General features: G+C 44.0%; 1 protein-coding gene across 1 annotated transcript; it reads left to right on the top strand.

The window, feature by feature from the left end:
* Positions 1–27,463, top strand: LOC125284871 (sodium/potassium-transporting ATPase subunit alpha-3). The gene is made up of 21 exons (XM_048229011.1): positions 1–381; positions 10,193–10,315; positions 10,883–10,942; positions 11,143–11,346; positions 11,633–11,746; positions 12,323–12,457; positions 13,271–13,388; positions 14,786–15,054; positions 17,115–17,313; positions 19,055–19,299; positions 19,729–19,921; positions 21,096–21,408; positions 22,149–22,299; positions 22,684–22,852; positions 23,366–23,520; positions 24,130–24,253; positions 24,519–24,664; positions 24,829–24,959; positions 25,132–25,233; positions 25,688–25,779; positions 26,045–27,463. Exons 1-21 carry the CDS (start codon positions 376–378, stop codon positions 26,071–26,073), a joined length of 3,078 nt encoding a protein of 1,025 aa, XP_048084968.1. The 5' UTR covers positions 1–375; the 3' UTR covers positions 26,074–27,463.

Below are 27,463 nucleotides of genomic sequence, written 5' to 3'. Positions count from 1 at the left end.
ATCATTTGCGCCTGGATCCGAGCACCGCCCGAGACGGCCACATCACTACGCGGTGTGCAATTTCAACACCTTATCACAAAACAGCTCATGTGCTTTTAAAGCGCATGCAGCTCCCCAAAAGTGGCAATCGATAAATTATTGTTTCTACATGAAGCCCCTTGTCCACACACGCTCTTCATGATATCGTAGACGTTTTTACATTTAATTTATTATTTTCTACAATTGAGCCAGTTGACTGCCGCTCGTGATTGCAGCGGTCCTTTTTCTCCAATCGGACGCGAGCTTAAGCACTTCCCCTCTCATCACCACAACTGCTCTGGTTGAAGTCAGCCACAACCCGTTTGATCAGTTGAAGAGACGACTGACTGCGTCGCTATGGGGGTAAGCGGATCATCTTTTAAATTGAATGTGCATGTTGATAAAAATCATGTACGATTGATTGATTAATATTCGTTATGTTATGGTGCTCTTAATGTGTATTCCGAATCCATTTTCAATTATGCGAACCAGAAATGATTTGAACGCTTCGACACAATGGAATTTGATCAACAAAATTGTGGAAATGACTTGGGGTGGGTCAGCGAAACTAGGCTAATTGATATAGGAATCTCTGCAACCAAATTAGCATGTTTGATGTTAGTTCTGCATGAGGCAGTTTACCAGTCTTGTCGGTCATTGTATTTGCCAATATAGTGTTTCAATGCAATGAATCTGATGTGCTTTAATGCTTTTCATCAACGCCATGACAACGTTCAACAGCTGTAAAACTGTATATGTTGCGATGTCTCTCAAAATGCATCGTGTGTGTGTGTGCGATGTCTCTCAAAATGCATCGTGTGTGTGTGTGTGTGAGATAGATAGATACATAGATACATAGAGAGAGTGCAAGGGCTCGTGTGTGTATGTGTGTGTGCGCGCGCGCGTGTTTAAACCGGTGGCCCATTCTCAGCCGTACACCCCAGCCGGTGCGTCATAATGCGGTTATGAGGCTAGACGGACCTGTTGTTAAATTTTAGAAATCAAGTCGACACCAGTCATATTATAGGCTACGTTATCCGGCACTGAGAGACAGAATTTTCGCGACATGATTTGCATTCCTAGCATCCCACATCCAAACCAGCACACATCCAAACCTAAATGATCTATACCTTGCATGATTTTAAGGTCATGCTTGTGCATTAGTCTATAAGCTGTGTTTTAAAACAGTGTCTTTCTTTATTAATCACTCGCGCGTGTCATTTTCGAATATCCCAGTGTTACTGCGCGCGGTGTTTGTCCTTCAAACAGAATGTGGACATTTCCCAGGAGGAAATAAATGGCATCCGTGGTTTTACTATAGAGCTGATATACTAGGCGATGAGATGATGCGTGCATAAGCTAAATGTATTCAGAACATTCGTGACGACCTTTTCGATCGCCTTCTTCGGCACAGGACTTTGTGCGCAGTAGAACTCGAAATAATCGATGGGTTTGGGGATTGTTCGGCCTGCCAGAATGCTCCACGTTTTGTCGTCATAGGGCACTGACACAAAACCCCTTTACCAGAACGTTCCAATCCTCCACAAAAGATCTCCAACTCCAGCGATGCGATGACTCATGCTGCTGGCAAGAGAACGGCCAGTGTCTTTCAACAATCTCGGCTCCATCAAATATTGAGTCAAGGGAGCTTGCATGCACGTCACGGATCCCCCTCTCTACCATGGAGATGTCCCATACAAACCCTGAGGGGAAGCCAAACGCATGACTCGGGCTACTGCGTGAAAAAAGGAGATTGCCCAGTGGAAACTCCCTAACAAGGGCTGTGATTCGTTGACATTCGGCTATGGTTAATTTGGGTGGGGGTGAGGGGTAGTTGACAGGGACCAAAGGCCAACTATTCCATCAATACAAGGAGGCAACCCATAGCGTGAACGACTGGGTTGCAGCACCAGCATAGCTGAAATGAAGGCCAGACATTGGAACCTGGCATGGACCAAGAGAGGGGGGAGGGAGAGAAATTGCTAGAGCGAGAGATTGTATGGCGTGTAGGAGGGAGGAGGAAGAGGAGGAGAGAAGGCAGAAGGCAGTAGTGAGGAGGGAGAGAGAGCGGCATGGAGAAGGGAGTGAGCGAGCAGTCAAGCGAGCGATGGTGGGTGGGGTTTGAGGGAGCCTCCGCTCGGTGTCACCTTGAGAAGGCCCAATGCTACGGGATGCTGGCAGACTCTCAGGTGCGATGACGTCCAGTGGGGGCTTGTTTTTTCCTGTGTCACAGCCAGGTGGAGGGAGGTCCTCAGTGGGGTCTCTCTGAGCTGGAATGGCCTTGGGCAGCTGGGTCAGGGCACTGGAGACTGAGTGTCTCAATGGCGGAGGATGATTTGAGATGAGGGGGTTGATACAGTTGACCCACCTCAGTCATCCCTCTCTCTTCCTTTTTGGGTATCTCAAGGATTATTTTGTTCTTCTCTTCCTCCGTGCTCACTGTCTTTCTCTGACCAGCATCACTTCCTGCTTCTGGTCCCTGCGCTGCCATTTTGAAGTGGTGGGGGTGGGGTTTTCCGACCTTTCAGTCCTCAGGCAGTTGCCACACACACACACACACACACACAGAGGCAGATTCCCCTGCTCCATGCTCTGGGTTTCCCTGAGAACACTGCATGGGAACATGGGCATTATGTAACCTGGAGGAGGTGGTGTTTGGGCACCACTGCTGAAGACAGAGAGAGAGAATGAAGGATAGAGAGGGAAAGAGAGAGAATGCAGGAGAGAGGAAATGAAGGAGAGAGTCAAAATGTGATTGTATAACACAAGGCTTGATCGGTAATTGAATTTCATGAAACAGAGAAGCAGATGTCTTGAATTTCCCCCTGGGGATCAATAAACTATCTATCTATCTATCCATCTATCTATCTATCTATCTATCTATCTATCTATCTATCTATCTATCTAGATGTGGTTATATAATACACAGAGGTTGATTGACAAATAACACACATGCGTAAAACAGTGTGTGTGAGAGAGAGTAGTTTTCACCAACACAATCAATCCATAATGATTTTGAATCTGGTCAGAAGGTCAATCCAGTGTATATCAACTATAATGATGTCATGGTGATGTCAGACAGCCTAGAATCAATAGGCTATATGGCCCTCAGATTCACATGTCTGAATAATCTTAAAATGTTATGCTTAAACAGTACAGCAGTATTTTCAGCGTGTGACATTGAAAGGTTTAATCTAAAATATTAAAGTCACCTGTGAATTATTCACTATTTGAGATGTTGAAGAATAATAGTAGGCCTACATGAATGCATTTACTTTCAGTGTAGTCGTGTGGCTTTTAATACTAAGTGACTTAAACCACAGGTGAGGTATGAGTTTAATCTGGATGCCTGGATCCTGGGAATCAACACCATGACCTTGCCATATTTAGCACATCCCACAGCCTGTTCAGCAACACAAGAAATGGAAGATGAGAATATGTGAATATCATTTTCAATTATCAAGACAGAAATCTGGGATATCTGAATGAGCAAATCAGTGATCTTTGCTATGTTAATACTGACCTTCAGAGATGCTACCTAATGATGTTAAGCAGAAAACAAACAACATACATACATATTTTACTATAGAGGAGGATACAGATTGATTATCCACTAAACACCAAGATATCAAACCTTGGATGTCACATCTAGGACACATACATCCCTCACCTCTTAAAGTAGACATGAGAGTATAGCCATTGCAGAGGGCTCCCCCAAATTTGTTATTTTAATTCTGAATCCAGCTAGACGGCCATTTAAAAAAAAAAAGGCTACCCCTGCATCTCCAAAATGGCTGCTGTGAAGCAAATCACAACCCAGTTTGCCAGGACCAGAGCCAAAGCCACACTCACAGATTTCCCCTGGCCCACCATCACAGCTTTCATGACCTACAGAGCCGTTATTCACCGGCTCTGTGAGAAGGAGCCGAGGCTGAGTCAATGTTTACTCTTGAAACTCTCCCCTCAGCCTGATTAACGCACCTTCTGGGGCTAAGGTTATCAATCAGTCGGAGCAGGTTGTCAGTAGTCGTCCTGTTGTTTGGCATTAATGATCTCCTGTGGAGTTGCTAGGCCATGTATCTGGGCATCATATTACAAGACTGTTTTTGTCAGGAGCTTTGTCAATGTGTGCAATTGTGCAGTGGTATGGCCATGCCCTCATGTGTTTTGTAGGACTATTTGATCAATAAAAATTGACGCCAAATTATGTACATGGTTCAGTCTTTCATTTTCAAGTTTTGGCTGCTGTATACATTCACTGTCAAGCCCAGTCTAACACAAAAGGCAGTCAGTGTCTTGATACACATGATCCAAACACACACACACACACACACACACACACACACACACAGACACACATGCACAGATACACACTTCTAGGCAGCTCACTGGGGAGTGATGGATAAAGAAAAGAAAGGGGGCGAAAAGCAGATGGACATGAGTGGACACTGCTGTGGATAAAAAAGGCCACTGTGTGCCTCTGCCCTGTAATACCCACGTGCGAGGCAGTGCCCACTCCACGGATGTCTGGTGCCATGCGGAGATGCGGGGGGGTGGGCAAGTTTGAGTTTGGTGATGCATTTTTTTTCTCTTCAGTCTATAGGAAGAGAAAGGGGATGACATGGTGCCCCCATTTCTACAAATTTCATTTAGCCTTGTAGCATTTGCACTGCAGGTAAAGGAAGTATAAACACCAATGCAGGCCAGCAATGTTGGACCAAAGATTGAGCCCCAAATAATTGGGTTGAAATGCATCATGCCTGCACCATGCTCTACCAACTCATGCCCAGAATCTACTTGTAGATATCTGTGGTTTTATTCCTGATTTTATATCAGCCAATAGGAGCCGATAGGCTTACTGGGCTAGTTCAACTGTATGGAGCATTAGCAAATGGTTAACAAGCTAAGCTGTGATGGCAGGCAAAGCAAGCAAACATAATGGATCAAAACGTTACAATCATGGCTCCAAATGGGAAGTAAGAGAAGTGCGGCTAAGATGTTGAGCAGAAACTGAAGTTGGTGACAGTGAGCTCAGCACAAGTGTCAGTGGCATCTTAAGCAGTGCCAGTCAAGCTTCCATGGCACCTGAAACCAGAAACCATGCTTTATGTTGATCTCTGATTTTGTTGTAGGATGTTTTTGGAATTTGCAGTTGGCTGAATGAAGGAGCAATGTATGAGCAAGTGAATTAAAATAGATGGAGACAAAAAAAAAGAGAGAAGGAGAGAGTGAGTGAGATTTACTATTGTTCACTGGGTTAATCCTGGGCTGTAGTAAACAGTCCTAATCCTCCTCTGATATCTCGCCCAGAGGAAATCGGGGAAGTCAGGACAGATGGCCTACTGATCTAACACACAGTCATACACACACACACACAAACACACACTCAGTCACACACACACACAAACACACACTCAGTCATACACACACACACAAACACACACTCAGTCACACACACACACAAACACACACTCGGTCACACAGACACTCAAACACGCACTCGGTCACTCAGACATGCACGTGGATGTAGTGAACATATTTTGTTTTTGTCTTTTTTTTTGGCCAAAAAAAGGGCAGTGTGCCCGGCTGTCATTTCGTTATGACCAGTTCTAGCAAGACATTATAAATAGATACGTAATAAAAACAATGAAAAGAATTTAGTTACATCAGATGAGCAAGTGATATTTGCCAAAATATAAAGGTCTCTTTTCAGATTTCAATTATGGTCACATAATAAGATATTGTGTGCTTATTTAATATAAATATGACGTTACTATAATGGCAATACTAGTCAGTCAGTAGGAACAATAAAGGATGTCAGCAGCCTAAGCCATTAGATACCACAGGCCATTCATGACGGCATGGCAACATCTAATGTAGGTTAAACCAAATAAGACGACCCTCCCCCACACTGAACTAGTGCAGTCCCCTGCATTACACCCCTTCAACTACTCACAGGCACATGAACATGCGCGTGCACACGAGTCATCGACACATGTGTATGCACACACACACACACACACATACTAGGTGAAGAGGGCTTGAGGGCATGTCAGACAGTGCAAATGGGAACACTTTGACTGTGATGCTGTGTGTGTGATAAAGAGAGAGAAAGTGTGTGTGTGTGTGTGTGTTTCCGAGTGAATGTATTAAGTGTGTATGGTATTTCCGCTGTGACATTTCCCTGTAGCCATAAGCCCTTTGAGGATGGATGTTGGGGCTGTGGATGGTGCCCAGGCACTGGGGACACAGAGAGGGATGCTCGGTGGGACCCCTCCAAATCCCCAGCTCCTGCTATCTCTTCTGTTAAGGCCCGCCGTGTGTTAATTATTTTTCCCCAAGCCCTTTCATTGTCTTAGCCCTCCCAGCAGCTTATGCTTTTTTTTTTTCTAGGGGAAACACTGTGTTTAAACCATCAATGTTTATCTGTGGGGATAGGGAATGTATGTAAGTCAACATAGGACAGACTTCAAGAAGTGTTCTGGGCAGTTACCACAAGGGTCATTTCCTTGTTTCACTGGCGCTAGGAGAGTCTGTTTTGAGGAAGGCAAGATAATGCCTCCAACCAATTTAGTGTGTAAGATAGGTCCTCTCTTATAGACTTAAAGAGAGGTGGATCCTAGACATGTTGAGTGACTCTTTAAGGCAGCCAACTTTTCACACTCTTGGCTTCTCTTAACTGAAATGGTTCCTATATAACACATTAGTTGATTGATTTCATTTTTTCAGGTCAATCAAAAGGCATTCCAGATAGAGTTGGTTACTGCACTAACATATTTGTTGCCCTAATATGTCCTTGTTGCACTGTACTTTGATTGTTCCCTTTTTCTAAGTCATTTTGGGATAAAAAGCATCAGCTAAATGACTAGATGCAAATGTAATATTTTCAGTCAAAGAGCTTCGGACTTTCTGTCAAAGAGCGCAGAAAACCTGCAGGTCAGATGTCTCATTCTTATTCTTAGTCAGCATTGATGTTGAGGGAATATGAGTCTGAGAAGAGATGACTTAAACCATTGCCTCTTTTGAACCATGCAGCTTAATATAACTTTAGAAGAAATCAACGTCTTCCTGGACGTATAAACTGAAATTCAGGACCATATTTAGCCTGTGTTTTGCATCCTAAACGGTTTAAACACTCATGCCCATGGCCCATGGTTGTTTTTAGATAGGCTTCTGCTTCAGTGCAAATGTGTTTTGGCCATGGGATGTGTCACTCTCTATTAAATTCTGGTGAGTGTGTGTGTGTGTGTGTGTGTGTGTGTGTGTGTGTGGGCACGTACACTAGAGAAATGCAAGAGAGCGAGAGAGAGGTTGAGTAAGTGAGTGGGTTCATATGTGTGTGTCCTTTCTTTGGCAGTGGGCTGAAGTGTGTAGCAGACACATCATAAGGGCCCATGTGTAGCAGACACATCATAAGGGCCCATGTGTAGCAGACACATCATAAGGGCCCATGGCTTTTTGCTGCTTGGCGGCCCCCATTATAAGGGTCAACTGTTCCTGTCCTAAAGCAGACATCACTATGGCTGTGTAAGCAGATGGACACATTTGTTCATTTGTTTGACAAAGATAAGAGGACATTGACATGCTGAGGTCCGTCCCTCTCTTTCGACGTGTTTGCATGTAGAGATTAGATTTATAAATCATGTCTTATCTGGTCTTATCTTCACAATGATACAATATGTGTGTGTTGTTTAACACAAATATTGTAAGCGATATTGAACTGTCATGCTTTTTATAGCAGGGGTTCTGTCCAGGATTTTATTATATTGATCATATACTGTAGGTCCTTAAGCAATGTATATTTATGATTATGTAATATTATTTAATTTTGTATCTCTGTATATCTGTATATATATTTGAATATCTGTTATTGGTACCTTGCCAACCAGTATGCCTGTGTGACAGGGAATCTTATGGACAAGACATTGAATGACTGTTGAATCATTCACCTAAATGGGTGAATCTCAGAAAAGGTTTTCGGATCTTTGCACAAGCAGTGTTTTATGCTAAAATACACTTGCCACCCTTGATCTGAAAACTATTTAAAATCTGTTAATTTTCAACTGCCAGTATGTAATTTTACCTGCTGTGGTACAAATTAAATTGGGTCAGCTGCCAAAATACTATGTGGTTTTGCTACCTTATACTGTTCATCAACATAATTATGAAGATTAGGTGTTTAATTTTGCGCTGTCAGTGTTATATAGCATCAACTAGAGTCAACCATTGCAATCATAAAACAATGTATGTCTAGTTCAGACATGTCGAAGTAAAGGCCCGGCCCACGAATTAATTATCTACGGCCCCCGGGATGATATTTGATTAGTATTAGAAACGGTCCGCAGGCCACAGCCGTCGGCTGCTGTTTTGCGCACCAATACTCCATTCCCCACAATGCAACGGTAGCCCACGAACTCACTGCGGCGCCGCAAGTGGGCCTTGGCTTCATTATTCATCAGTATTCAGTCAGGGCAGATGTCAACTTTCAGCTACCACCCTCCCCAGTGTTGTGCCTGAACACGTTCATTGAACCATATGTATTTTGAGCGAACGTGAACTGAACGTGTATCAGGCTACTACTGCCTGATGAACGTTACTGTGCGTTCATTCTGGTGTCTGTGAACGGCACGCTCTTTCAGTTTAACTTCGTTGAATAGGGTGCCAGATTTCTACAGAGCCTTCCACGCGAAAACCCGGCTACAACACACCGTAAAAAGGCCTTAATATGGCAGCATGCAGGTCACTTTGTCAAACTATGGGCCGTGGTCCGCAATGTGGACAATGGTCTGCAGAGTGAAATTATTCCCGGGCCATCGTCAAGGAGCCGCCCGGGCGCAATTGGTCAAGGAGCCGCGGACAGAAAAAGAAAACAAACATTTCTGCTATTAGTAGGAAATTAATTTGGTGTCATCAAACATAGAGGCATAGAATTAAGTCGTGGTATGAGCGTTTATTCAATGCCTGCGTGTGCACGTTGGTAGCAAAGCTAAGCTAAGCTTCAACCTATTGGAAGTATAAGTATATATACTTTTTTGATCCCGTGAGGGAAATTTGGTCTCTGCATTTAACCCAATCGGTGAATTAGTGAAACACAAACAGCACACAGTTTGGCTGATGTAGACGACAAAGCAGCAAGGAGGCATCATATGATCATTTAAACAAGTTTTATGACAAGGTCGGTGAGGATCCTGGGATAGGAAAAATCGTACATTTGTGCAAACTTTGCATGCACTTCAGTCACAGTCATTATTAATTTAGTCATTAAATAAAATACAGTACACGCTTGGTTCAATAGGTTACGTGCAGTCATTTTAATATGTTTTACTAAACATTGAACCAGTCCGGCCCTCGGCTTGTAGCAAATTTGTTTTTTTGGCCCTCTAATGTATTTGACTTTGACATCCCTGGTCTAGTTGTTTGTGCTGAAAGCTTTAGTATTGATATCAGCTAGCAACAAGAGTAATAGTGTAGGTGAAAACAAGTAAGCTAGTTTCATGTCCTTTTGCCCTTTTCATAAATTCTTCAGATTGTGCAGGCCTGTGTGTTAACTCTTAAAGACCATCACCTCATCTTTCTGTCCTGAATACTACAAACCCTATTTAGGAAGATGGAGTATCTGTCCCAAAGAGGCCATTTTAGGTTGTGCATGCTGTCTCTTTGGTCTGTCATTGTGCTTTTGTTGAGTCAGTGTCACTAACTGCCTCTTAACTGGTAATTTAGTCATTTCATTTAAGAATATTTTATTTGATGCATCTTTCATACTGGGCCTACATGACGTAACATTCTTATACGTGTTTTTTCCTGATTTACTACTATATGCTGCTATTCTACTACGATTTTAAGTTAATAAAACCCCCAGGTTCTCTCTGAGATGCTCCAACAGTGATTGTTTATTTGGCAGAAGAGCTGTTGAGTAACTGTTGTCATCCTCTTCTTGAACGTATTGGCTCTGCAATAATACATCTTAGCCTGGCTAAGGCCACACCTCGGTATAGTGAAAAAAATGTTTCCCTTGATCACCAACAAATCATTGTCTTTTCCAACTGTTGCCAATGGTTTGGTTTCTGTGTAGAGAAGATGAATGTCTGTTGTCAGCGCAATGTGTGTTGTAACATAATTCTGCATGATCACAGTGAGCCATACTTACATTGTGTACGTTTTGTGTGTGTTGCAGTACGGACGGTCGGACAGCTACCGCGTGGCTACCACGCAGGACAACAAGGATGTCAAGGAGTCGCCCAAGAAAGGGGCCAAGGGAGGGAAAGACTTAGATGAACTGAAGAAGGAAGTACCACTGGTGAGACACTCAAACACACACACACACACACACACACACACACACACACACACACACACACACACACACACACACACACACACACACACACACTCTCCCACACACACACACACACACACACACACACACACACACACACACACACACACACACACTCCCACACACACACACACACACTCCCACACACTCACTCACACACACACACACACACACACACACACACACACACACACACACACACACACACACACACACACCACACACACACACACACACACACACACACTCACTCACTCCATCACACACACACACACACACACACACACACACACACACACACACACACACACACACACATACTCATACTTATACTCGTCTTTCCACCACATGTGTAACCAAATATTTCCCTGATCTCTGCTGATTATTAGGCTCTTAGTCATGGTTGGGTGGAACAAAACAGTTCCATCAAACTAAAAACACACTCACTGACTCACTGTCCCTTATCCTCCTCTCTTTCTCTCTCCCTCTCTCTCTCTCTCTCCCTCTCTCTCTCTCTCTCTCCCTCAGACGGAACATAAGATGTCTATAGAGGAAGTTTGCCAGAAATTCAGCACTGACATTGTGCAGGTAAGACCTTGGACTACTGTCACCAGAATCACCTCATAAATTACTGACATGGCCTGTCTGCAATTGCACACAACACTTGAACATGCTTCATGGCACTCTTTCACACCTGCCCCTCTGTCATATCTTCTGTCATTGCACCTCTCTGTCAAACTCTCACTGTTTCTCTCCCCACCCACTTTCTCTCTCTCGGATGCAAACAGGGTCTGACCAACGCCAAGGCTGCAGAGTACCTGGCCCGCGACGGGCCCAATGCCCTGACCCCTCCGCCCACCACCCCAGAATGGGTGAAGTTCTGCCGGCAGCTGTTCGGCGGCTTCTCCGTCCTGCTGTGGATCGGAGCCATCCTCTGCTTCCTGGCCTACGCCATCCAGGCCGCCACCGAGGATGAGCCCGCAGGGGACAATGTAAGGGAACACACACACACACACACACACATACACACGCACACACACACACACACACACACACACACACACACACACACACACACACACACACACACACACACATACACACACACACACAATGCTTCTATGTTGTAGAAAAGTAATGGGAATGTTACAATATTGATTTGCGGCGCTGGTCATAAACACAGCGACATATTGTAGTTGTTAGATTCACAATGCACACACACACATACACACACACACAACCTTGTAATTGTGTCGCTCTCTCTCTCTCTCTCCACAGTTGTATTTGGGTATCGTGCTCTCCGCTGTGGTGATCATCACTGGCTGCTTCTCCTACTTCCAGGAGGCCAAGAGCTCTAAGATCATGGAATCCTTCAAGAACATGGTGCCCCAGGTAACACACCCTGTCCATGACCCGAAAACCCTTTAGTTCTGCTCTCTGGTCAGAACCGAAACTTATAAGGCCATTTTCATGTAAACTAAATAATGGTAGATAAATGGTATCTCAACCTTTTGTAAGTAACCCAATGATGTCCATTAGCCACACACAGGTTTCCATCAGCTTTTCTCTTTCTCTCTTGCTTCTAAGATCTATAAGGAGTGTAATGTGATATTTAATTTCTGAGAGAAAGGAAATAAAGTGTGTGTGGCTGATCTGAGGTCAGATGATGCACGGTTGGGGAGCTGGGAGAGCGTCTGTGGTCAGGGTGTAAAACAATAACAGACAGCACCAGACCAGACACACTTAATTAGCCACAAACACTGTGATGTGTGTGCTGATGGGATAGGTGTGTGTGTTCATATTGGTGTGTGTGTGGACAGGATGTGTGTATGGACAGGGTGTGTGTATGTGTGTGTGTGGTTTGATGATGGGTATTTGTGCAGACATTCATGCACACACTATGTGCCTGTGAGACAGTGTTTGTTTGTGCGTGTTTGTGTTGTAACAACCGTGCCCTGTGGCTCACAGCAAGCCCTGGTGATCCGTGAGGGGGAGAAACTGCAGATCAACGCTGAGGAGGTGGTGGCTGGAGACCTAGTGGAGGTCAAGGGCGGAGACAGGATCCCCGCTGACCTGCGCATCGTCTCTGCTCACGGCTGCAAGGTACACACACACACACACACACACACACACACACACACACACACACACACACGTGCATACTAGTGCATAGTAGGCTACAACAAATGGCAGTACAGACTAGAGCCATTACACAACTTGTGACCCAGAATATATGTAATATGTTATATTGTACACAAATTCACAATTAATATCTGCTTATAGTGGCACACTCTGACATAGACATTTAACTTTACTGTTTAAATAATACCTGCTAGATGAAAAAAAGCATAACTGATAAGCTGAATATGATGAATATTTTATATGCACTCACATATAATTTACATACATACACATCCAGATAAGCTGTAACCAAATACAAATGAATAAGTCTACTCTTAAAAACATTTTACGAAAGTATAGAGTGCTGGTAATGTTGTCTAATAGATCTGTTGGTTACACTTTACTTGACAGTATCGACATAAGACTGACATGACACTGTCATGAACGTGTCATAAACAAGTCATAAACATTTATGACATAACGCTTCTGTTATTAAGTGACATTCGGTTTTTGTCATAACAAGTTAGGGTTAGGGTTAGGGTTAGGGTTAGGGTTAAGGTTAGGTTAGAGTTAGGGTTAGGATTAGGGCTAGGATTAGGATTAGGATTAGGGTTAGAGGATTAGGGTTAGAGGTTAGGTGAAGGGTTAGGGTTCATGTGTAATGACAGTGTTGTGTGTTCATGAGAGTATCATGTCACTCTTTTGTCGATACTGTCAAGTAAAGTGTTACTGATCTGTTGATATACATCTGTCATGTACAGCATGATTGTTTTCGCATTCTTGTTGTTGTTGTAGGTTGACAACTCTTCTCTGACTGGTGAATCAGAGCCCCAGACCAGGTCACCTGAAGGTACCCATGACAACCCTCTGGAAACCCGTAACATTGCCTTCTTCTCCACAAACTGTGTTGAAGGTATGGTTGCCATAGCCACTGCAATGATGACACAGTCATTCTTTCTCCCTGTTTTTTTTTTTCTTGTTCAGTCTTCTTTCGTTTGGCTCCTGTTGCCATGTCATCCCTCCATCTCTGCTCTCGTCCGTCCTGTTTTTCTGCCTCTGCTGTTCTCTCTCTCTCTCACAAAGCCAACTGAACCAAAAGTGCTGCCATGGTAACAGCTTAGCTCTGACTCTTTCGTTTAGCGAGTCCTTATCCATCACCTACGCACCCATTCTCCTCTCTGTTATGCCTCTCCCCCTTTTTTCTTTATCTTGTCTCTCACTCCTTTTAATTAGAATACTGGCCAGTTTCTTCCATGAAATTGGTTGTCTTCCTCCCTGTCAGTGTCGTAAAGGGTTAACTTCTATACCTTGATGATGAAGCCCTGAGTACTGAAACACATTGGATTAATAGAATTTCTTTTCTAATTTCCTAATATGAAGTCTGTTTGGTCTCTCATCCCCCACCACTGGCCTGTATTTTCTAAGTAGCCTGTTACAACAAAATTAAAGAGATAATCACCTCTTCTCCCTATTCCAACATTATTTCTAGAGAGAGCAAAGATTATAAGTCTTAAATCCTGTCTTTTTTTGCTTTTCTGTCTTCCTGTTGTCTGTTATGTCTCACCCCCTAGATTTCTCATCTCTCCCTCCCTCACTGTCTCCATGTTTCTCTCCTGACCAGTCTGTTGAACTCACTCTGTTGAATGTCATAGAGTTGCTGTGTGAGGTCTTGTGCATGTCAGCGATGTTAAGTTGTGGTCTGCATGGTCAGTGGGCAGCATATGCTTGTCTCACTGTGGCCAGTAAGTGAGCTGTGTTGCCCCTGAGCTGTCAGGCCTCTACAGCTGTGCCTCTACTGCCATCTGCTGGTCAGTGCTGGCTAGTGCACAATGCACATGTTATGCAGCCATTTCTTTGTTACAACATTCATGCAGCTGAAAATGTTAAATGTGATATTAATCATTTTGAGCATTAATATAGCCCATGTTTTAATACAATCAGATAATCATGGAGCCAACGTTGTTTTAAAAGTAACCACATACCCTTTTTGCTAGACATGAGTTAACTATCTGCAAGAAGTCAAGGGCACTGCATTTAAATTTACTGTAAACAATAATAATTTGCCTGACAATCTACTTACACCTATTACAAAATCTTATCATTCCAGAGGATAAAAAATTGATCAAATATTAAGTTATGATGATAATAATAGTGACCATTACTATTATTATTATTATTAGTAGTAGTAGCAGTAGTAGTAGTAGTATATTTTATAATTTACTTTAAACATGAGATGATGGATACAAAGGTTTATTATTAACAATGAATAATTAATAATAACTAATTATTTTCTCTTTTTCCCTCTCCTAGGTACTGCTCGTGGTATTGTGATCTGCACCGGCGACCGCACCGTCATGGGCCGTATTGCCACGCTGGCCTCAGGCCTGGACACGGGCAAGACGCCCATCGCCAAGGAGATTGAGCACTTCATCCACATCATCACGGGCGTGGCCGTCTTCCTGGGCCTCTCCTTCTTCATCCTGGCCGTCTTCCTGGGCTACTCCTGGTTGGAGGCCGTCATCTTCCTCATTGGCATCATTGTGGCCAATGTGCCCGAGGGCCTGCTGGCCACTGTCACCGTGAGCACCTTTCCTTGGTCAAAACAGTGGTTGTGTGTGTGTGTGTGTGTGTGTGTGTGTGTGTGTGTGTGTGTGTGTGTGTGTGTGTGTGTGTGTGTGTGTGTGTGTGTGTGTGTGTGGTTGGATAAGAGAGAGTGTTGTAAGTGTGCCTTTTTCCTGTGTCTGTCCCCAATCTTTCTTACTAGAACTTTCTGTAGGCTGTGCCATCCCCCATGTTTGTTGATCTACCACTGATCTCAAAAGAAAAAGAGACCAGAATGTAATCAGTAGTTATTAGAAGAGCCTTTTCTCCTGAATCCATGTGTCTGTATATCTCAATAACTCCACTAGGCCAGGAGTGGACATTCCTATCTGCTTAAGGGTTGGTATGGCTTGTAGGTTTCATCACAACCAGGTATACCTGTGTCAACCCATTGGAGGTAGTCAGCCATTCAAAGATGTTTGTGCAGTGTTGAGGTTTCTAGTCATGATAATTGACATCCTACAGACCCCAGTCAACCTACTGCAATTCTTGATAAAAAAAAGTATTTTTTTAACAATGGCGACAATACAATGTAACAATGCTTTTCTTGCTTGTTACTCGCCAGTGCATTTCTGAAGAGAGGATGAAATTATCTATGTGCAGTGACTACTGCACTTGAAGTAAGACATGCAACCTCAATCTAAGATAATGTACTGTACACATTTTCTGGAAATCTGGAATTATAACTGGAGCCCTTAATCTCCATACTGATCATAATCTTGAAAAAGATGACTAGTTATGTTTGGTTTGGTGCTTGGTTGATCAAAAACCTGAAACCACAATACATCCCAAACCAATTACATACCAATTACATACCTTTTACATACCTTTGACTGTGTATATGTGTGTGTGTGTGTGTGTGTGTGTGTGTGTGTGTGTGTGTTCTCAAAATTACTTCTTGATTAATTTATCTATAATCTATCCGTTTTATGTGCAATTCTATGTACATTGCAAATTAAGGACACTTCAGAGACCACTTTGTCATTTGGAGTCCCATTCATGACTTCTCACGACTATGACTCTCTCTCACCTCTATGAACACCGTTTGTTTGTCTCTCCTGATCTCTGTTGTTATCATTGTTGTTGTTGTTGTTGTTGTTGTTGTTGTTGTTGTTGTTGTTGTTGTTGTTTGTTGTTGATGTGGTAGGCTTGCATCTCTGATGTCTTGATCCGTGAGACTGTTTTGTGTTCTCTGTTATTTGAAACTCTACAGCTGTGAATCCTTTGTTTTTCTGACTCTTGTGTACCTTGTAGCTGTGTGACTCTGTGTTCGTGACTGTCGCTCTCTCTTCTCTTTTCTTCTCTCCCTTTTTTTCTCTCCTCCCTCCCTCTCGTCATTCTCTTCTGTGTTTGTGTCTCCTTTTCTTTCCTCCCTCTCTGTGTGCTCTTTTTCAGACTCTCACTATTGAAATCGTAAACCAGTCTGAACACTGACAAAAACAAACGTGTAAATTGACCTACCTTTATAATGTGGTACCAATGCTAGTTGCCTGTTAGCATTTTTTCCCTTTAGCTGACAGTATGCGAGAGTCTTTGAGATGTTGCTTGGCTTCTGCTTGGCTAGGCTGCTCTTCTTTTGTCCTGCTGGCTGTTTTTGTGCACTGTAGCCTACATTGCTTTACTGTTCTGCACTCTGCTTTGCTTCTGTTGGCTGAACTGAACTGTACTGTCCATACTCCACACTATACTGTATTTTTTTACTGAAACCTTCATAGGTTTGACTAGACTTGCTTGACTATACTCTGACTCTTTGCATTGCATTGCACCGCAACCTTCTGACTGCTCTCCGATGGGGTTGGACACTGACATGCTTTCTGTTTTTCTCTTTCTCTCTTCACTGGTGTTTCCTATTCGCTTCCTCTTGTTCTTCTTCTCTTTTCTTCTTTTTTCCCCTCTCTATCCCTTCTTCCTCTCCTTTTTCTTCTTATCTCGCTGGCTTTCATCTTCCTCTGTTTCTACTCTGTTCCTCTTTTTCCTCTATCGTTTCTTTCTCTCTCTCTCTCTCTCTCTCTCTCCTCCCCCTCCCTTCTTCTATCAGGTGTGTCTGACCCTGACTGCCAAGCGTATGGCCCGTAAGAACTGCCTGGTGAAGAACCTGGAGGCCGTAGAGACACTGGGCTCCACCTCCACCATCTGCTCCGACAAGACCGGCACCCTGACTCAGAACCGCATGACGGTGGCCCACATGTGGTTCGACAACCAGATCCACGAGGCCGACACCACCGAGGACCAATCTGGTACGGTTTGGGTCCATACTGTAATTTCCCAACTATTAGCCAAGGTTTATGCATTGATTTTGCAAATTTTCTTAGGCCATGAGGTTAATACACGGGGACAGTTTATATGACATTAATATGGTTTCGTTTTTTTAACCTGCATAAAACACTGTACTGCGGTTTATACACAATGCGGCACAGGAATACACAGGAAATTACTATAAATTCTCATCTGGATTATTGTATTAGCAAAATGTTATAGATTGTGACTTTAACCCAGGGATGTCAAAGATATGGCCCATCTGCAGGTTTCATATCCCCCCCCCCCTCTGAAATGGTTTGGGTGGGAAGAGAAAATGATAAGTTGAATAAAATAGATATTCACATCCTGTTGTCATCGACTATGTGAAATAAGCAATATCTCTATGATATGATAAATGCAGTTTGATAAATGCAGTTTGCTGCATCGACAATTACATTATGTTGGTGCAGTCATATACTCTCTATGCAGGTGAAAAAGAGAAAGACGGTAGGGTATTTCAAGGAGGTAGGTTTAAGGAGGTAGGGTATTTCAAGGAGGTAGGTTTAAGGAGGTAGGGTATTTCAAGAGCAGTATATGACAGCAGTATATGATGAACCTATATGATTTGTGTGTTCAGAAGTGGGACATAATAAAGGAGTAAATCACTAAACCACAATCTCATGCCCCCAAGAGGTCCCATTCCAAGAAATCCGGCCCATTGACACCCCTGCTCTAGCCCATTCAGACTGGAATCACAGTTATGCTCTTCTCTATGCCCCATTTTCAGCTGAAATGCAATCACAAGCGCTTCATCAGTAGTGGCCTACTGGTTAGGGCTTTGGGCTTGAAACCGAAGGGTTGCCGGTATGATCCCCGATCAGTAGGAAAAATGTGGGCGGGGGAAGCCCTCCCATGCCCACATCCATGGCTGAAGTGCCCTTGAGCAAGGCACCTAACCCCTCACTGCTCCCCAAGCGCCGCTGTAGCAGGCAGCTCACTGCTCCGGGTTAGTGTGTGCTTCACCTCACTGTGTGCGCACTGTTCACTGTGTGCTGTGTGTGTTCACTAATTCATGGATTGGGATAAATGCAGAGACCGAATTTCCCTCACGGGATCAAAAGAGTATTTATACTTATACTTATATTCATCTTTGGAAAGGGAGAAGCTCATTAAAATATACAATAAGTTCAGTTGTGATTCTGGTGCTGATACGTTGTTATTCAAGTCCCTGAAACAGTTGACTGAATTTCACATCCCTGTCTATAAACTTTTTTGGCAGCCTGGTTACCATTAGCTTTCATTAAATTATGACCTGACTTGACTTGACTATAATCACATCTGACACAAACTTGAAGGCAAAGGTGACAGAAGTTGAAGTTGAATGTTGAAGAAAAGTCATAAGCTGATATTCAGTCAGTGATAAACTGACTACCGTAAGTATAAAGACCCAGAGCTCATATGGAGCTCCATTCCTTCCTTCCTTCCTTCATTAATAGGTAACCATGAGAAGAGGAAACAGCTCATTTCCTCTTCTCATTCAAGTGATTTAATAAAGTTAGAAATCTCTGTCACTGGTTTAAATTCCAACATGGCATTGTTTTCTACTTCAATATCAAATTAAGTCCTTCTAAGACAGAAAACAGTGCTGTGGCTGAAACGCAGCAGAGCCAGACTCAGTGGGAAACCCATTAGGGCACCTTCTCACTCCTCCCTCTCTTCTATCTCTCCGTCCATGTCCAGGCGCCTCGTTCGACAAGAGCTCTGGGACATGGGTGGCCTTGGCACGCGTGGCTGCCCTCTGCAATCGCGCCTCGTTCAAGGCCGGCCAGGATACTCAGCCCATCTTGAAGCGCGATGTGGCCGGCGACGCATCCGAGTCTGCCCTGCTCAAGTGCATCGAGCTGTCCTGTGGCTCCGTCAAGGCCATGAGGGAGAAGAACAAGAAGGTGGCCGAGATCCCATTCAACTCCACCAACAAATATCAGGTGAGCAGGAGAGACTGGGAGGCCAAGGCTCATAACCTCATTGTGGAAAATCATGGGTGTTTGCTTGGACAGAATATTCTCTATGCCAACTTGGCAATCATGGGATCCTTCAATCAATCGTAAAAAACTTCAAGTAATCATGAGAATAAGATCTTTTTGACCTCTGATTAGTGGATACAACCCTAATTCATATCATATACATTTCCGTTAGGATATAGGGATCTATCTAATCTAATAGATTAATATTGATATAATCTATCTAGGGATCTATCTAATAATCTAATTTTACATGTCAGATGCCTAATGTTAGCCCAACTATTATCTGTAACTGCATAATGTTTTTGATTAATAACATTCAATAACATCTAAGTGTCTCTCTTTCTCCCCCCTCTCTCTCTCTGTCTCTCTCTCTCTCTCTCTGTTCTCTAGCTGTCCGTGCACGAGACCGAGGATGAGAACGATAACCGCTACCTTCTGGTGATGAAGGGCGCCCCTGAGAGGATCCTGGACCGCAGCTCCACCATCATGCTGCAGGGCAAGGAGCAGCCCATGGATGAGGAATTGAAGGAGGCCTTCCAGAACGCCTACCTGGAGCTCGGAGGACTGGGAGAGAGAGTGCTGGGTGAGAGAGAGAGAGAAAGAGAGAGAGAGAGAGAGAGAGAGAGAGAGATGTTTGCATGTGATGAGTGTCAATTATGCCATAGGTCAGCTGTCTAGTCTTCCAATTATCTATGAGATGGATGGAATACTTGCTTATATATTCATCTCATCTACTAGAGAACGAGAGATAGCGAGAGAGAGAGAGAGTAGGGGTAGGAAGGGATTAAGAAAGAGAGGTCTCCATTCTGCTAAATGCATAATTATGCCCACATGCTTCTCTTGGATTAAGAGAGAGAGGGAGACTGTGAAAGAGAGATAAAGGGGGGATTTGAAGCGAGGGATGAAAGGAAGGATTGGGTGGAAAAGGATTAAAGGACTGAGGATGAGTGTGGTAGAATAGCAGAAAAAAGGGAATACTCTTACCATTTGCCATTTTCGATAAAGGCAAGTTGTCATTTAAACTCTATACAGCTCAGTGGGTAAGAGAAAGATAAGAAAGGAGATATGAAAGGAAGATGAAGAGGAGGATGAATAAGATAGAGAGAGAGAGAGAGAGAGAGAGAAAGGGAGAGAGAAAAGGTTGCATACTGGTATTTAAATCAGTGGCATTTTAGAAGACCAAAATGTTGTGCAGTAGAGAGAAAACATAAGATTCCAAATTCAATTCAGTCAGCACAAACAGGAGAACATAGTAACCTGAGCAACAAGACAAGGAAAATAAAGATGTCTTTAAATAAGATTCACTGGTAGAACATTTTTAAATATTGTGATAAGACAAGGCCAGAGATATGACGTAATAAAAGACAAAGGGACAGCAGACCACTGAAGTGATATCCAGTCTCTTCACTTTATCTGTCACAGTTGGGTAAAAAAGACTTTCATTGAGAATTGACTCTTTCATTGAGCATATTCACTGTGTGTTGTGCTGCATTTACTGTCCATCCAACTTCCTTTGATGAACTTCAAGTGAAACTATAGTTAATGATTTTTTTTTTAAATTGTCAGCGGAGTCCTTATACTGTCGGCTGCAAAAGGGACTTTATGCTGATGGCAGCACTACCCAGTAGATACAGGGAAAAGGAATGGTTCAAAGCCTAGTGCAGGCTAACAAGTTTGTCAATATAATCAATACCCAGCTTAGTCATTTGACCTGACCCCTAACCTCTGACCCCTGTTCTCTCCCTTGTGCTCCACAGGCTTCTGCCACTTGCTGCTTCCTGAGGACCAGTTCCCCAAGGGCTTTGCCTTTGACACCGACGACGTGAACTTCCCCACAGAGAACCTCTGCTTTCTGGGCCTGATGTCCATGATCGACCCGCCCCGCGCTGCCGTGCCAGACGCCGTGGGCAAGTGCCGCTCCGCAGGCATCAAGGTCATCATGGTGACGGGCGACCACCCCATCACAGCCAAGGCCATCGCCAAGGGCGTGGGCATCATCTCCGAGGGCAACGAGACGGTGGAGGACATCGCCGCCCGCCTCAACATCCCAGTCAGCCAGGTCAACCCCAGGTAGGCTCACTCACACAGGCAGTCATACAGTCATGTCAGGGGCAGCCGTGGCCTACTGGTTAGGGCTTCGGGCTTGTAACTGAAGGGTTGCGGTTCGATCCCCGACCATGTGGGTGGGGAAAGTGGTTGAGCACTGCTCTCCCATGCCCACATCCACGGCTGAAGTGCCCTTGAGCAAGGCACCTAACCCCTCACTGCTCCCCGAGTGCTGCTGTAGCAGGCAGCTCACTGCTCTGGGTTAGTGTGTGCTTCACCTCACTGTGTGTACACTGTGTGCTGTGTGTGTTTCACTAATTCACGGATTGGGATAAATAAGTATATATACTTATACTTACTTATACTCATACACCTGTGCACAGATAGATATACATACACAACCACATACACATACACATACACATACACATACACATACACATACACATACACATACACATACACATTCACATACACTCATCTACACTTAACACCTGTTAATACACTTAGGCTGAATTTACACTAGCAGGGCTTGATGCACGGGTACCGATGTTTTTGCCTATAGACCCTTTCAACAATAAAAACAAAAACGTTCTATTTGGGCCCCAATCTACTTCCTCTGCATTAAGATAACATATGGAATGTTAAAACGGAAGTCTTGTGGGGCCAACTATGATGCTGATAATGGAACTATCTTGAAAGGGTCCATACCAATTGGCTATTGTGTGTGTGTGTGTGTGTGTGTGTGTGTGTGTGTGTGTCAGGGATGCCAAAGCATGTGTGATCCACGGCTCAGACCTGAAGGACCTGTCCCAGGAACAGATGGACGATGTGCTGAAGAACCACACAGAGATCGTGTTCGCCAGGACTTCCCCTCAGCAGAAACTCATCATCGTGGAGGGCTGCCAGAGACAGGTACAGGCACACCACACCATCTCTCTCTCTCTCTCTCTCTCTCTCTCTCTCTCTCTCTCTCTCTATGTGACTTTATTTCTGTGTGTTATAACTTCATTTCCCTTTTTCTCTGTTTCATGTTTTTCAAAGCTCTATGTTTACTTTCTCTCTCTTAGTTACTTTCTCTATGTGTCATTAGCTGTCTTTCCATGATACATTAGATACTGTTTTGCTGTCACAGTGTTGCTAGTCAGTATCTTGTACTGCCACTGCACCCAAAAGCTTTATTTACTGCATGCTAATTCATGCTACCATTTATTTACTAAATGCAAAAACCCTACCATTGTGAATATTTAACTTTGAGTATCCACTCTCTCTCTTTCTGTCTGTCCCTATCTCTCTCAGGGTGCTATCGTAGCTGTCACTGGTGATGGTGTGAATGACTCCCCCGCACTGAAGAAGGCTGACATCGGCGTTGCCATGGGGATCTCCGGCTCAGACGTGTCCAAACAGGCTGCCGACATGATTCTGCTAGATGACAACTTCGCCTCCATCGTCACTGGAGTGGAGGAGGGTGAGAAAGAGGAAGGAGAGAGATTGAGAGAGAGGGAGGGAGGGAGGGAAAGAGAGAGTGACACGCATGAAGAGAGGGAGTAATGAAAAATGGAGCGAAATGGAGGGAAAGATGGAAGACTTAGAGAAGAAAAGAGAATGACAGAAAGGACGAACGGTGAAGAGAAAATTGCACAGAAAATGGTCACTGAATGACTTTTCAGAATGCCAGTTATTAGGTCAGAAATCTCAGAGATCTCACAGAAAGTAAGATAAAAAAGGTAGACACAGAGAGAGAGAGAGAGAGAGAGAGAGAGAGAGAGAGGCATGACAAAGTGCAAAGAGAACAGAAAGAAAAGGGTTGTGAAAAGAGATGTGAGGATGTGCAGATGAGAGAATACATAGAGCTAAAACATTAGTCACACACAGTTCAAGTAAGACCAATGACTCAAAACAACTCCTGTGTGTGTGTGTGTGTGTGTGTGTGTGTGTGTGTGTGTGTGTGTGTGTGTGTGTGTGTGTTTGCTTGTCTCAGGCCGTCTGATCTTTGATAACCTGAAGAAGTCCATCGCCTACACCCTGACCAGCAACATCCCAGAGATCACGCCCTTCCTCTTCTTCATTATCGTCAACATCCCACTGCCCCTCGGCACCATCACCATCCTCTGCATCGACCTGGGCACTGACATGGTAAGGCAACAGAATACCCCACACACACACACACACACACACACACACACACACACACACACTCACACACACACATAGACAAACATACAGGACAATGGTCTAAATTGGCTAAACATCTGCTGTCAGTTAAAGAATAGCAACTTGATTATACTCTTGAATTATGAATTATGTTTTCCTACCTCAGTCATCATCCCTACTACTACTACTACTATGTTACATTTATATAGCGCTTTTCTCAACACTCAAAGCGCTTCACATGGAAGGGGGGACCTCACTAACCACCACCAATGTGTAGCACCCACCTGGCCTGACCTCTGACCTTTAACATGTCTGTGAACTTCGGGACTAAGTAATTCAGTAAATCAGCTTTAGCTCAGTAACTTTAGGATATCTTTGCTGAATATCTTCATCATATCTTTACTATACATTGTGAGAACTCATATCTATACAGTTCTTCAGGGGAAAGTCCCTAATGACATCACATAAATTCCATGACATTCTGACAACCCACACTTTTCACATCTTAAAATGGAGAGAGAATTGTGTGTGAATAAAAGCTAATTTTCAGATGTGAGTGAAAATGAAAACTAAAACCCACCCTTCTATCAGGTGCCAGCCATCTCCTTGGCCTATGAAATAGCAGAGAGCGACATCATGAAGCGCCAGCCCAGGAACCCCCTCAGGGACAAGCTGGTGAATGAGAGGCTGATCAGCATCGCCTATGGACAGATCGGTGAGGCTGCACACCTGCACATGAATGACAGAGTGAACAACATGCTGTCAAACTGTCATACAAAAGATGAAGGCACAGGGTTGCTGCTCTACACATTCCCACCCTGAAACACATAGCATGTTCATCTCGACACATACCAACCCAGCCAGAGCTGACCCACTACCTCCACAAACACAGCTACACTATCTTAGTATTTAGTATTCAGTAAACTGCAGTTATGTACTCATTACACAGCTGCACTATCTCTATCTTGTTCTTTCTGCAGGTATGATTCAGGCCTTGGGAGGTTTCTTCGCTTACTTTGTGATTATGGCAGAAAATGGCTTCCTCCCCTCTCTATTGGTGGGCTACAGGCTTCCTTGGGATGACCGCTATAACAATGACCTGGAAGACAGCTACGGACAACAGTGGGTAAGTGCAGCACCATGCTCTCTGTCTCTCTTGTACAGTAGACTATTTGCTTATACTACTTGTTTTTACTTCAAGGAGTCCTGTCAAGAACTATAATTTGTTGTAGAATGAGAGTGTTGTGGTCCTCTTCATCCCCTCCCTGTGGTCTCTTGTCCACTCCTCAGACGTATGAGCAGAGGAAGATTGTTGAGTTCACTTGCCACACCGCCTTCTTCGTCAGCATCGTGGTGGTGCAGTGGGCTGACCTGATCATCTGCAAGACCCGCCGGAACTCCGTCTTCCAGCAGGGCATGAAGTCAGTGCCCCCTTCCTCTTCCTCTTTTTCAATCATTTTCTTTCTTTTGCCCCTCTGCTTGAGTGTCATTCTCCTCAGTGTTGCTGAGGCTGATGCATTTTACACACTGTGTTGTGGTAGCATTGCTCGCGTGTCTCACCCTGCTGTGGGATCTGTCTGCTCTGCTGTGCAGGAATAAGATCCTGATCTTTGGCCTGTTTGAGGAGACAGCCCTGGCTGCGTTACTGTCCTACTGCCCCGGCATGGACGTGGCCCTCAGGATGTACCCACTGAAGTGAGTCGCCCAAACAAAACTGACTTGACTTGACTTGACTTGACTTTTATTGATTACTACAGAGTTACATTATACAGACAACAGATGATGCTGGAGTACACTATATGATTGGTGTCATCAATACAATATATTTCATGTATATATTCATGTAGAAGTTACCTGCACCACTATATATGGTTGGTTTGGGATTATAATTACCTTAATTGGTGACATCAATTAAAGAGTAACATTGATGAACTGTGTCAGTTATTGTGGAGAAACAAAAAGATGAACCCAATCCCATATTCCAATTTTTTTATACTACTTGAGACAATTCACAGTATCACACATTAGTACCCCCTAGTGACAAAGCATGGGAATTGCATTTGAAGTGCCTGTGACTGCAAATGTTGTGTGAGTATGCGTTGAACTGTATTTTTACTGATGTTTCTCTTTATTTTCATTTCTTTTTCAGACCTAGCTGGTGGTTCTGCGCATTCCCTTACAGTTTCCTTATCTTTGTTTACGACGAGATCCGAAAACTCCTCTTGCGTCGGAACCCAGGAGGTTAGGCACTGGTTTTACTCGTAGACATACTCCTAAGCACAGAGATGTCTTCAGTGCTCTATTTGCCAACAAATTTGCCAATAAAAATGATTGTTCCTGTCTAAACCCTATAACTTACTATATGCAAAGAATGCTGTCCACATAAATCCACCATTTTACTACTGTTCTCCTTCTCACATAACATAAATACGGTATATATACTTGTAAGTAACATTGATATTAACAAATGTTTTTTCTTTTGTCTTTTTCTCTCTCTCCTCTACAGGTTGGGTCGAAAGGGAGACATACTATTAAATTATCATTCATTTATTACTCTTCACATCCCCCCTGCCTCCTTTCTTTCCTCCTCCTTCTTATGCATTCATTCCACCTTCTCTTGATCTGTCTCTCTTGTCCTCCCTTCCCCTGTCCCTCTCATCACTCCTTCATGTAAGGGAACCCCACTATAGAAATCTTCCCCTTTGTCTTGCCCCCCCCCCCCTTCCTCCAGAGAAAACCTGCCAAGAGAACGAGGGGACCAACGACGGAGGTGGAGGAACGCCGTGGGAGGGACGGGTCGCCGCCCGTACCCACCCTCCCTCCATCCCTCCCGTCTTTTTTTATTTTCTTTTTCTACCCAAAGACTTACAGCGTAATCTGCCAGTACTGTTGTTACGTCTCCGATACTGTTATTCTTATTACTGACAACTGTGGCTATCGTACACTGCCTCTGTGCCCGGTCAAGCCGGTGTTACTTCTTACGCCCTTATCCGCGGCAGCTTTGTCTAGACCCACTGCCCCCCGCACCCCCTCCCACCTGCCCCTTTCTGTCTTGGTGACGATGCCCACCACACACATTTCACCACACCCCTCCCAGCCTATCCCACTCTCTCTATCTCTCTCTTTTCATCCCTTCTCTCTTTTTCCTCTCAGTCCTTCGTTCCACCCCCTTCCCTTGCTACTGTACACCCATCCGAGAAACAGAGAGATCAAACTGCTGACACCATGAAAACCGTCGCACGCTCACACTCTCTTCACAAGTTGGAAAAAATGACAACCCTCTTTCTCTCCTTCTGCATCCCCCTCTTCTGCTACTCTTCCCTCTCCTTACCTCCTCCTCGTATCCCTTGCTCTTTCTCTCTTGTCTGTTTTGTCGGCTGCCGTGTTGGTGTATTTTAATAGACGACTGAGTGTTTTTTTAATACTGCCATTGGGTGCTCTCTTCAGTTTTTTTTACATGTTCCCTGGTATTTTTCCGTCAGGAGTGAGCATGAGAGCTGCCTGTTCTTTTCTCCCCTTCTTCGACCATGACAAAGCACACCCGGCACCCCATCTCACTCTTTTTCTCTCTCACTCTTTCTCTCCCTCTCCCCTCCCTCGCTCTCTCTCCTGCACTACCCCTTCTAGCCTGCTTCTTCTTCTCTCTCTCCGTCCATCTGGCCCTGTCTGTCTGTCTGTTTGTGAACAACGTGCAAAACCCTCCCTCCCTCCCTCCCTCCTGCCTCTCCTGTCCCCCCACTTCCCCCTCCCCAACCCCTGTTGAAAAGAAAAAAATTACAGTCTCTCTGTGTCCTAGGAAAAAGAGATTTCTCTCCAATTTCATTATTTAACGAAGCGAAGATGTGGAATAAGGTGTTGTACCTTACATGCGAAACAGCAGCAACAGCAAAAAAAATGAAATAAAAAGAAGGATCTCTCTTTTTCA

This window comes from Alosa alosa, chromosome 20, assembly GCF_017589495.1.
Source record: "Alosa alosa isolate M-15738 ecotype Scorff River chromosome 20, AALO_Geno_1.1, whole genome shotgun sequence".
Classification (NCBI taxonomy): Eukaryota; Metazoa; Chordata; class Actinopteri; order Clupeiformes; family Clupeidae; genus Alosa; species Alosa alosa.
The sequence above is the reverse complement of the archived record's forward strand: the minus strand, read 5'-3'. Positions and strand labels throughout refer to the sequence as shown.